The sequence below is a fragment of the Saccostrea cucullata genome, unplaced genomic scaffold, assembly GCF_032062105.1.
Source record: "Saccostrea cucullata isolate Sc308-1 unplaced genomic scaffold, CSIRO_AGI_Scuc_v1 ctg249, whole genome shotgun sequence".
NCBI classification, from domain to species: Eukaryota; Metazoa; Mollusca; class Bivalvia; order Ostreida; family Ostreidae; genus Saccostrea; species Saccostrea cuccullata.
In genome coordinates, this window is record NW_026936117.1 from 495,099 (window position 1) to 508,254 (window position 13,156).

At 32.3% G+C, this 13,156-nt stretch overlaps 1 protein-coding gene across 1 annotated transcript; it reads left to right on the forward strand.

Annotated features, from left to right (window-relative positions):
• Window positions 1–620: 620 nt before the first annotated feature.
• LOC134244777 (PR domain zinc finger protein 14-like) lies at window positions 621–11,903 on the forward strand. Its single transcript, XM_062727018.1, has 10 exons — window positions 621–680; window positions 7,656–7,924; window positions 8,107–8,211; window positions 8,390–8,550; window positions 8,813–9,083; window positions 9,849–9,978; window positions 10,726–10,852; window positions 11,209–11,319; window positions 11,418–11,580; window positions 11,719–11,903. The coding sequence occupies exons 1-10, from the start codon at window positions 631–633 to the stop codon at window positions 11,784–11,786; spliced, it is 1,455 nt and encodes a 484-aa protein (XP_062583002.1). The 5' UTR covers window positions 621–630; the 3' UTR covers window positions 11,787–11,903.
• Window positions 11,904–13,156: the final 1,253 nt, after the last annotated feature.

Here is a 13,156-nt window from a genome sequence, read left to right on the forward strand (position 1 = left end):
CTGAGATACAAAGTCTCCGGTTCAAATAAAACATCTAAAACACTTGAAATAGGTGAATTTCAATAGGTTTTAATTTTCTGAAATAAGCAGAGAAAAAAGTTTTATTGCTTATTTTATTAACCGGTATATTTAAATATTTTCCGTATGTTATCTATCATTTAATCAAGAATTCTGTTATCTTGTAAACTATTAATCTAAAACATACTTTTGAAAATAAACATGTCAACATAATGATTGCTTAGAATGATTTGTTAAAATCAAAAATGCCTTGTTCTGTTATCATTCCAATAACATAAATATTGTATTAAAAACATAATTTATAAAAATTTCAAAGCCAGTTTTCAATTTTCGAACAAAAGTATTGAATTATACTATGGAACACTGTAATATATACAATAATTTAATTTCAGAAATATTATAAAATATGCTGAAAGGTTTTGCTCTGCGACTCTATTTATTAAATCGATGACTGAGGAATATCTTAGAGTTTAATTTCTGGATGCTGTCTTTTGATTGGACGATACGATGACAATCTCCTATTGTTTTATGCTGATTGGCTGAATTGTCTTTTTCTCCCTACTGTACATAACTGTCACTGCAACAATACACTGCTACTCTAAACCTTCTCCAATGGAGCCAACATACAACACTAATTATTTTCAGAACCCAGTGCAGTTTGGGTAAGTATTGTAAGCTGATAAAAGGTATTAAATGACTTATCTTAATATATTTTGAAAAAAAAGGAAATATTGCCCCTTTTTAATTAAAAAAAAATAATGAATATAATTTAAAAGAAAAGACAGAATTAATTTTTGGTTTAATGACCAAAATCATCAATTATAGATTAAAAACACGTAATGCATTAGCCACATGCTAAGTTAATGTTTAGTGGGTTTGAAAGATTATATCTGGCATTCTAAGCTATAATTTTTTGCATATGTAGATTTAAAGCTTATGTTTTGAAAATATAAAATTAATATGCATTCACCCGAAGCAGCTAATTGGGGCACACAGATGCTTTTTGAGGTAAATTTGTTTAGAACCTTAAAACTGTTGAAGCAGCGCATCTGAAAAGGGCAGGTGCTTGACGGGACTAAATATTTTTGTATTAATGGTTCGTAAGTTTAATTCAAAATTATTGAAACATATACAAAAAACTTTTGACAGGTTGCAAATGTTATCAATGTGTTGTTTAAGTTTTTTTTTTCTTTTAGATTTAGCACAGGAAAATTAAAGATAAGTTAAAATAGGATGATTTTTTTTAAAAATAATCATGTACACTGATAATTTATTTTAAAATAACCATATAATAATAAAGATGATGATGATGATGATAATAATAATAATAATAATAATAATAATAATAATCTTTCAACCAAAATCTATTTAGCTCTCTTCGAGGCTTTAAAATAATGTAATTTTCATCCATTAGTTCTGTCTATGTTCATGTTAAGGTGGAAGTACAATGATTCATTGATTTGCACTTTAGGTATTAATGTCACGATGTGTATCCTTTCGATTTCATTTGAATTAAGTTTGTATTATTGAATAGTTTATACAATAAATTACGTGAACTACTGGGCGATAAAATCTACATATTCAATTCTGAATTATAATTTTGTTTGATTTTGGGTTTCTTTTAGATATGTCATCATTTTACGTGATGGAAAGTCTTTATATGTAATGTATGCCTATTAATATGTAAAAGTTATATCATAAAACTTATAGTATTTACTTTTACTTCTTTTGAAATATAAGTTTAATCAAAAAGAACTTTTCATAAGTATTTAATTATTGAAAAACAAAAGGCGAGATTTGAAAAAAATTAAAACTGTCGTTCAAACTGCAATGGAACAAATTGCAGAAGCCGATAGATGTGATGTAATTTTTTGGGGGGTATCTTATTTATTTGGCACTGTGATGGATATAGAGATATTTTCAATGCAGCTTAATGTGTAAAATTTATTCATAAAATCAAACTTTCGTTAAAAAACGATTTTTATTTGATTTTAAATAAAATGTAATGCGTTTACTACTTTACTGTAATACAATTTTTTTCATCGTCCAGATGCATTTACATTATTAACTAGGAATATTTTTATTACAAGAGTATAAATCTTCTAAGCATTTAACTGACTATTGGTTGATTTTTACATATTTTATGATCAGTATTATGATACTTGACAAAAAGTATTCTATTATTTTATTTTTAATTTTTAGCATTCTTGTTATGATAGAGATTATGACATTTCTTATATTCTTTATAGAAATTAATTATAACAGGATATATCATATATTAATTACGTTAACATTCTTGTATAATCATAAACCATGGAAATTTTCAAAATGAAATGTTTCAATGTAACTAAAAGAATTAATTAGCTTTATACTCATTAATTATTGACATATAAATGTTAACTGTTGTTGAATTTATAATTTTCATCAGAATTCATGTTGGATACCTCCAACTTATTATGAAAGCCCCTGGCAAAGACCTCAATCAAAACCGGGTGGCGCTCGAGCAAAGTGTCGCATTAAAATCTCAATAAACTCGCATGTGTTCAATGAAACTATAAAATTTATCACTTTGATGGTAATACAAGTTCTTGAACTACCGCCCCTGCGTTTAATGTCTTTTTAAGCCAGTTAGTTGGCTAGGTTTACAGATTTAAGCATAGACTACCCTCGATTACTCGCATTAAGTGACACCCGGCGACAGAATGAGTATCGTGGACAAGGAGAATCTTCCACTCCAGCCTCCCGTGACTAAGTAAGTCGTACAAAATCGCAATTCTCTATTCTCATTTAGAAAATTTTGATAAATTCTCTCTGGTACATCTTAATTCATACCATATATTCATTTTGATTGCAACGCATTTCATTAATTTTTCATTCGGATCGTTGATCTATAACTTGAAATGGTCGTAAATTTATAAAACAAAATAACTAATTAACGGAACAATCTTTTGAAAATCCGTTAAGTGTTTGTCTTAAATGACATTTGAATTAAAAGATAAACATCACAGAACAAGTCAAATTACAGCTCTTTCATTGATTATTTAACCAGGTTTCTCTTTATCGCCAAGTGAGGGTAGGAAAAAAAAGAAATTAGATTAATTTTCATGAAGAGCACTCAGTCAGCCTGAATAAAACATTAAAAACATCTTAAGAAACAGTATTTTATATTGTGTTTGTGTTATCTGATATCATGATGATAGAATTAAAGAATCATTCATATTTAATTTGTTGTAAAACTTTGACTGTGCCGTATTATCAGGTTTTTAAGCCTATAAATACCAAGGAGTTGATCACGTGATTACTCCAGAACAAACTCTCATTTGTGCTTCGTTTGACGACTCTATCATAGTTGACATATGTTGTAGGTTACATGTAAATCTTATTAAAATGGTGGTATTCTATGTAAAAATCAGAGCATATTTTTGAAATAGCACACACAAAAAATTTAATGCCACGCGTCAACCTAATAATGAATAAGTGTATATAGCTGCATACAGCATATTAATTGCCTTCTAAGATCCAGATTAACAATCACTCAATTAACATTCTATTATTAATTCATTAATTTTAGCACTGCTTTGAATTTCTTGGTTCTTATGAATTTCAGTGTCCTCTTCAGTGTTGTTTTATCATAAACCTCTCTAAACTTCTGGATATCATTACATAAATAAGGAAATTGACGGTAGAAAAGTTAAAATTATTTCGTTTATCATACAAATTAGTTGTCAATTGGTACTAATTGATCATATTCAGTAAAGCATCCAAATATGAATCTGATGTAGCAGACTCTGTGTTGTCTTTTATTTCAACTTCATTGGGATACAGCGAGTCGACATATCTTAATGTCGAGTTGAAGGCCACAGCAAGTTTTTTCTTTCATATGTAGAAGTGTTTGCATAAATTTTGCTTTGTATGAACACAAAAACAGGTCAGCTAATAAAATATCACAATTAGTGTCCTTCTGAATTCGAATTAAAAGTTTGTTGGAAGACATGGTCTCCGAGGACTACATATAATAGATGTTGTCAATGAGAAACTTCAGCATCCTTTTAATATCAACTTCAGAGTACTTGTATGTTAAAGAGTGATCTTTAACAAATTTTACTGCTAGGACTTTGAAAGATAAAGATGAAATTCCAACTTTCACTTTTATGAAAAAAGCGGTTGTCCGTGATGTCGAATAGTCTAGTTTGTAATTTATCGTGAGAGGTGGTTGTGTAAAGTGTACAAAAGTTGACATGTTGATGTTACTGGCGTTACTGGCGATTTAGAATTTTCTAAATGAGCTTTCAAATTTGTGAGAATCAACATCTAATTTACAACACTTCTAGGATATTCTAAAGAGCATTAGTTTCTTATCAACATCAATTTATATTTTTGTAAGGAGTAAGAGGAGTAGAGCATTTGCTTGAACTTGCAATGAATCTCTGTAAGGAGTTTTTTTTAAAAAGTAGCACAATTCAAAAGGCAGCAATAAAAATATTTTTAATCACTCGTTTGTTTTCTCCTTGGGTACATCACAACGTGGCAACATCGTCTTGTTTATGATCTGTGTTACAAAGGTCTTTTTAATGTATATTTGGTGTACTAGTACTTGTATTATTATATCAAAGTATTTTAATTAAGAGGGGAATAATCTTATATATCTCTATCAGGTAATAAAATGTATTTTTTTTTACAATTCTGGATCTCACTTTTTAAAAAACCCAGGAATTATTCAAACACGTTAGAATAAAAATGACCATCAACATTTTTCGGAGGTGCAATTTAAATAGTGCTGTTTCCTGTGTGCTGTTTTTGTATTCATTGAATTTATATAAAGCAGAATTTGTTCAAATTCTTATATTTGAAAAGAAAAAAAAAACATTTGTCTTGGCCTTCAATTGACCGGTCGGCAAGGGATTCTCACTCCTCTTTGTCATCTGACTCCATCTCTGATGTTTTAGAGGTCCGTGTTTGCTCTACTTCAAAATTTGTGTTGTTTAATGGACTTTTGAGCTTGAATACTGTTAGTTATCTCCATATATTTTATTTTATAGGTACTATATAGACTTTTCTTTCTGAATACAGCATTATTGGTTCTAGTGCTTTGTAACAAGTTCATGTAATTCTTATCATTACAAAAATCATGTTTTTCAGCTTGAATTGCATGCCAAATCTAAATGTATAGCAAGCCCTTTTACTATTTATCGTGAAATAAAAATTGTCTTTTAATAAGAGAGATATCTCTTTAGCTTATTGAGATATCTCTTTCAATAAAAGATATATCTTTATACCTTACAGAGATATCTCTTCATACAAAATAGATATCTCTTTTTGTAAGAGAGATATCTCTTTAACAAGGTTAAAAGAGATATCTTTCTTAGTTAGAGAGATATCTCTTTAGATTTTCTGAAAGAGATTTCTCTATAGGCTAAAGAGACATTTTTCTTAATGAAAGAGATATCTCTTTCTCTGGAATAATTTCGATGTTATAACAAAAAAGACTGAGCAAGCAATTATCCAGAATAATGTATGTACTGTATAGATAAAAATACGATAAATCCCTTACTTGAAACAACAAATGATGATGGCAACTTCGTTGATAAAAATGCTAAAAGTTTAATATTCAGGAAAACGAAAGTAATTAAGCATATATATAATCTCAAATACAATTGACCGAATTTTCTCAGCTATTGAAATAATCAACGACTGTAAAATATTTTCGTGGTTGGAGTAAAAACCCTTGGTTCGTGGGGATTTGAATTCGTGGATGAAGATTTGTTGAGTAGTTATGTATGTAACATTTTACATTTCGTGGTGGACATGAATTCGTTGGTCTCTTTATACCAGGAAAACAAAGAAAAGTAAACCCCCGAGAAAAATTGTGATTTCAAAGTATTTCTAATTTGAAATCTAGACAAAACTGAATTACTTGTTATGTTTAGTAAAGCTATAATGTAGAATATCATGAAAATGTCGAATTAAAAAAAGGTAGGTCACTCATCAGCTTTTTGGAAAAGTTCACGCACAACCTCTTACTTCAAAACTATTTATCAAAATTCAATTTTTATAACATATTTAATTTTAACAATGTTCATGTTTTAACATTCAACAAAAAAACTGCTCAAAAAGCTACAAAGGAGCAAGATTTGCGAGGGAATATTTTTTGTGGTGGAAGGATATTTAGCAGATAATTCTGTAAATCTGCACATTTATTAAATTTAATATCCTGGACTTTTAGCCTCACATACTTTTACTCGGAAAATGTTTTCCATTATGATATCGCTAGGAATATTTAATATAGGTCTTAATTTATATTTTTAGAACAAGTTTTACACCTTCCTTCAACAAACTTTGCCAAAAATTGAAGATATGTGAAATAAGTCAATGTAAAATTAACACCATTTTTTGCCTGAAAATCACACATTTTGACCAATATTTCAAAATTAACATCACTGACCCCAACTTTTTCTTTCATTATTTTAAAGTACTCTATACTTGTGACTGATCAGCACTTAAGTCGTAAAAAGCTTGATTTAAGAAAATGTTTTATTGCCTATCTAGTTTTTTAATACCCCCAAATATGTTACTTTTTAGGTCAAAAAGGTCACACAATAATTTACGCGCATTAATTTGTAAGATTTTTTCAATGATAAATATTATTCAACATATTTTACGTAAAATACGATAATATTTTTTGCCATGGTTACATCTGATAAAATGTAATTAAGGTTGAAGTAATTAACCAAAGAGTTAGAATTTAGGTGCAAAAAGGTCAACTTCATCGTACCGTAGACCAGTAAGATGAACACTGACCCCCTATTTTCTCCGCGATTTTGAGGCACTCTATATGAATACTTATCCAAAATATACTTCTCAATAAATCCTTGATTTAACAAATTTCACGAGCGACATACCTTAATGTACTTCCGTCAATAAAAAGCTTACTTCCGGTAAAGGGAGAATTTTATTCATTTTAAATGGAATTTAAATAAAAATAATGAAGAGAGATATCTCTTTGCAACAAAGAAATATCTCTTTTCGCTTGAGAGTAATCTCTTTTAGACACTTTTGAAAGATATCTCTTTCACTTTAAGATATATCTCTTAATACAAACTTAGAGAGATGTCTCTTTTACTTTAAGAGATATCTCTTTAACTTGGAGAGATATCTCCAAAAGTAAAAGAGACATCTCTCTATTTAAAAGAGATATCTCTTTAAAGTTTAGAGATATCTCTTTTCACGAAAGAGACATCTCTCAAGGAGAAAAAGATATCTCTCAAGGAGAAAGAGATATCTTTTCAAGTGGAAGAGATATCTCTCTAATTAAAAGAGATATCTCTCTAAATATATGTAAGAGATATTTCGCTAAGTTCAATAGATATCTCTTTCTCAAAGAGATATCTCTTTAAAATAAGAGATATCTCTTTAAGTTGAGTGATGTCTATTTTCCAAGAGATATCTCTATAAAATGAGAGATATCTCTGTAATTTTGAGATATATTTTATTTTACGAATAAATAGCAAAGGGCTTGCCATATAAATGTATAAATCACGTTGATTTCTATTTAATTTAGTGATGTTCTTTCAGGGCGAAAGTGGTCACTTTTTGTAACGGTTTTGAGTAAGATATTATTTTGTTTCAAACTCATATAGGCCGGGGTACTACTCACAACATTTAGGACAAAATGGGGAATGTATGCCGTCCATACGATCGACAATCCTGCAATGTAAGGCCCTGGCGGACATTTCTAATCGATTGTACCCAGCACAACACAATCTTCCTGTACCCGCGCAGAGACAGAACACGTTTTACTTCACCCAGGAGCAGCTGGATTACGTTCTGTTTGGTTTCTCCCACTCTGGGTGCAGGGGTACTCCTGTCCATGCCCTGAGTGGGCTCAAAATAGGGGAGATAAGTCATGGTAATTTTTTATCACTACCAGATAAAAGGGCTAAATAAACTCTGTTCATATAATAATTCAACACAATGTATCTTTCTTCTTTGCATTTGTTACTGGTATTTTGTAATATAAATGTATGTTCTTATGTGACATATTAATTCAAGTGTTTGATTAATAAATGAAAATAATTCATCCATTGCCAGGGATAGAGAGAATTCTGTCTCATCAGAACGGAATGTCACCCCACTGCTCCATGAATTCCTGGAAGTTGTCTCGCACCGATCCTCCCCCGAACGAATTGCCCGAGGGTAAGGCACAGTTTTATATTTTCGCCTAAAGAACTTTTTGATAGTAATGCACAGTTTTATATCCCCCTTAAAGTACTTCCTAAGACTATAGTTTTTCCCAAGAGTAGAGTTGTTTTGTACTTTCACATCCAAGGTGCTTTTCAAAGACAATTATTGACCCTCATTTTTTTTCTTTTAGATCTTTGCATTTGTCCTACAACATTCGCTGGAATAATTCACTATGGGGTCTTTTGTCGAAAGGAGTCTATTCCAAAGGGTAAAAGGTTCGGTCCCTTTAAAGGAAAAGTCGTCAACACCAGCGAAATTAAGACTTTTGATGACAACAGTTTTATGTGGGAGGTACTGTTCTTGTAATATTGCATTAACATTAATAAGTTAATTACATTTTATTGAAATTACATCACAATACCAAGCAAGCATTTAGATTTTGTCAATTTTATTGTAAAGATATCCATGATATTTAAAATGTTTCAAAAATTGGTTAGGCTGGTAGTGTTACCTAGAAACATCTGTTAGTGCGTTGTTAAAAGAGAAATGCAGGTGGGTATTTCGATTGCTTCAAATGATAATACAGGGTTCACAGGTAAAACTTTTTTGGTAGATTTTCAAAAATGGAAAACTGAGTCATTTCATCGACGGCCGTGGAGCAACAGGAAATTGGATGTCTTATGTTAACTGCGCGAGGTATTCCGGAGAACAGAATCTGGTCGTCATCCAGGATGGAGAATGTATCTTCTATGAAGTATGCAAAGACATCCCGATGGGAGCTGAACTCCTGGTCTGGTACGGGGAAATGTACACCCAGTTTATGGGTATACCCGTCACGCTTCAGAGGATAGGAGATTGCGGCAACATTTCTCTGGAACCTGAAAGTAAGTTTAAAGAATCTCATGAGCATGCCAAAGCTACTTTACAATACTATGCAATTCTTAGTTTCATAAGATTTGCAAGCAGGTGCCCTTATGGTAAACATTCTTTACTCTTAAAAAAAAATCAGAATTACAGACCCCAGATGATAGAAAATGGAAGTTTTGGTGAACAAAAAATCAACTCTTGAAGTGATGTTTTTATTACTTCATCCTCTGTCTTTATTTCTGATAAAACAAAGAGGCTGTCGTAACTGTGGTGAGGACGTGAATCCGGAGATTACTGGAGGGCCCGAGTCTTCTTCCCTCCCTCTGTAATCCCCCATTAATAGCCTAAGATTTAGTAAAACACTGGCCCAAGAGAGTTATATGATGGAATCTTCTTAACTTAGCGATTGTTTTATTGCTTCTCTGCGGTCCAAATAAATGTCACCTAACTTTGAAACATTCACTAAACATAATAGATGTCCAATTACAGACGTGAAATCAGAGAAAATGAAAAGATTTGTTTGCGGCCTGCTTTACGGCGGTGGCTTTAGGGGACTGATAGACAAGCTTATCGGGCTATTAAATGGAATTAAAGCTGAGACTCTGATGGCGGGATTTTGGGACACGATGGGTTTTATACCATACTTGGCATTTATCATTGCAGTCAGGTCTTATAATACAGCGATAGGCTCGATAGAGTTTATAGTCCATAATTAGAGTAGCCATGCAACTCTAGTATGCAAGACCATGCATTCAATTGATTGAAAATCTGTTAATATTTAGATGCGGAAGGATATCAGTGTGAGAGGTGTGGGAAGGTTTTCGCTTACAAATACTACAGAGACAAGCATCTGAAGTACACCAAGTGCGTCGACCAAGGAAACCGAAAGTTCCCATGCCATTTATGTGCAAGGTATTGCAAAAAGTCTGACACACACGAAACGTTAATCATGGTTATATAAACTCTTTTTCAAGAAAGTTTTTGTATTTTGTTTTTATCTAAGTACGTCCGTCTGTCCCACTTTCTTCATGCTCAAAACCTACTCGGAGAGGTTTTAATCTTTTTATTTTAACCATGTGGCCGAATAAGGGTGAAACTAAGATTTTCCTATCAAAACCCTGTTCTCTGAACGCCTCTAACATTTTTGAAGGAGCCCAATATTATTTTGTAACAAAATTGGGAGTGTCCAGATAATGTGCAATAACGTTTCAGAATTTTTATTTTCGTCCTTGATGCAAAGTCGGGGTCATAAAATAAACGTCGCTTACCTACAAAACTCGATTCCTCGAAATCCTCTTGCTTTATTTGTCACTAGCCCACTCCTAATTTGGAATATGATTTGGAGTGTCCTTTCAATGTACAATAAGGTTTCAGAAATTGGGATTCTACAATGGAAGCTAAATGGGGGTCAAAAGTGATTTTTTTTCCCTTCCCATATTCAAAAAGATTCGGCATTCGATTGCATGTTTAATCTTAAAATACAATATGTTTTTAAATCAGCAAATTAAAACAGGCTAAGCAACCAAAATAACAAACAACAAAAAATGAATCAAATCAAAATACAGTTTTTCTAAATCTTTTTATAAATCATTATTATTGCAGTCATATTTTTACAGAAATCATGATCCGAAAATATTAATTTAGACATTTTCATTTCAGGTCTTTTGAGAAAAGGGATCGTCTTAGAATTCATATCCTCCATGTCCATGAGAAACACCGTCCACATAAGTGTGCCGTCTGTGGAAAAAGCTTCAGTCAGAGCTCCAGCCTAAATAAACACATGAGGGTAATAGTCTGGACAATACTACATCATTACAAACCGATAGTTACAATCAAAGTTCTGTCCCTCTCAAACATACCCAACTTTTAACACTTAATTGTATTTGAGTAAAGAATAAAATAAAGGAAGACTATGATTGATTGATTAATATTACACGAATTTGACGTTTTCTAGTAATTCCTAGGCAGCTGTAAATTTATACATGTAAAATCTCTCATGGCTGTAGGGACTTTTAACTTGTCGAGAAAAATTGCCAAATACTTAATGAATGTTTGGTTGTGCCCCCTTCCCCTAGATTTTCTTCCTGCAGCACTGCTATTCAGGGTTTCTTTTTCCATTACACCTTACATTTTCCTTGACAGGTACACAGTGGAGAACGGCCGTACAAGTGTGTTTATTGTAGCAAGTCCTTCACGGCCTCCAGTATTCTCCGTACTCACATTCGACAACACTCGGGGGAGAGGCCCTTCAAGGTAGTCTGTCAACGTAAAAGTAACTTTTGGCCGCTTGAAAAGTAAAATTATGTAATATTCTTTTTTTTCAAACATGAGCACATATAATCCTATTTCAGTGTAAATTTTGTGGGAAGGCATTTGCTTCACATGCCGCACACGACAGCCACGTGAGACGAACCCACGTAAAAGATAAGTCTTTCCACTGTAAATATTGCGGAACTGAGTTCAGCCAGCAACAAGAGCTAAAGATACACTACAGAAGTCATCATAATGGCGCAGGTCAGAGTTCAGATCATTTAACATATTTGGAGGTTAAAATTTAGAAAACTTCTCAATTTTTAAAAGTATATATGATAAAAGCAAACTAAACAGGTTGTAATGGAGAATGTAAAAAGCATTTTATTGGTTTTGTTTCAGAGCCCAGTATGACGTCATGGTCCGCTGTAGAATCGTCTATTCCCGTCCCCGCTAACTTTCCTATTTAGAGACCTCCAGTCAATTCCATCTCGAGGCTGTGAACTATATTCTATAATTTAGAGATGACCATACATAAAAATATATTTCATTTAAGCATTGTTTCTTATCATTGCAAACACATGTACTCTGACCATGCAATTTCTTCTCTCTCTCTCTCTCTCTCTCTCTCGCTCTCTCTCTCAATTCCAAGTTATTTAAGTTATCACAAGATACTTATTGATTTTTAATTCATTCTCTTAAATATTGCGCACTTTACATGCATAAACTCTGTATCTCTTACCAGTATTTGTATCAGCTTACTAATAATTTTATTATAAAGAATCCGATAATCTACAGAGTGTTCTCTTTTTATTGGCTTTAAGATTTATTGCTGCGACATTAAGTGTTTACTATAAAGGTTAAATGCAGAATCTGTATCATCTACATAAAATACTCCCTCCCAGCCATCAACTGACATGGCAGTTTATGTATCGTCCTTTATCTATGACGGCCACCCCCGGGGGACATGATTTATCCCCAACCAGAGACCCAGACTGATGCTTAGGCCTTCCATCGGTTCTATGGTCGGTAAGTGATGGGGGCCCGGGGGTAGGTGGGTAACTTATTGAGATAGTTATCTAGACATCTCTAAAGTCTACATCGTCAGTGGATTAAATGGGTAACGAGGCTATATCAATTAGAAAATTAATTGGACGGGGTTCTTAATTTGATAATGTACGATAGCATCCCGTTGCAGGTATAGGAGAAAATGAAATCGATGTCACCGGCAAAGAAAACTGGACAAGATACTAATATATCATTGTTGACAAAAAATATATTTTCCATTATTTATTTTATTTTTAAACGTTGATCTCCAATTGTGAACCAACCTCAGTTTAAGAAAAAAAAGTGTGCCATCACTTTCAACTAAACTGTTGGTTTCACCTTTTGTTCGCGGATGAACATTTTAAATCATTTTCAACCAAAAAAAAAAAGGAGAATAGTTTTTAGAACTCCTATTACAATTAACGTACCATAGCTAATTCATCTTTTTGAATGTGATTGGAGATATTCTGAAGTTGTGCAATAAGGATTCAGAATGTTCATCATGGGGACAAGTTTAGGATCAAAGGTTTATCTAAAAAAAAAAAAAAAAATCAACAACCTCGTTTAAAATGGGCATTTGGAAAATTTTATGGTCGTTATAATAACCTTGACAAACATTACCTATAATAATTGGATCGTATCTTGGTTGACTTATTTACATAGCCCTTTGATTTTATACTGAATTTGACTACGGATAGTTCCGTCTAGCTGATCAATGCAGGGGGCTCTCGGCGGGTGTGATTAGTCAACAGGGGATGGTTACTCCTCCTAGCCACGCAATATGGTGGGATCA

Excerpts from the sequence above, each read along its gene's own strand:
- LOC134244777 (XM_062727018.1), top strand. The coding sequence starts at position 631 with ATGGAGCCAACATACAACACTAATTATTTTCAGAACCCAGTGCAGTTT. Across the intron at positions 7,925-8,106 it reads AATAGGGGAGATAAGTCATG|GGATAGAGAGAATTCTGTCT; the intron begins GTAATTTTTTAT and ends ATCCATTGCCAG. Across the intron at positions 11,320-11,417 it reads CGGGGGAGAGGCCCTTCAAG|TGTAAATTTTGTGGGAAGGC; the intron begins GTAGTCTGTCAA and ends ATCCTATTTCAG.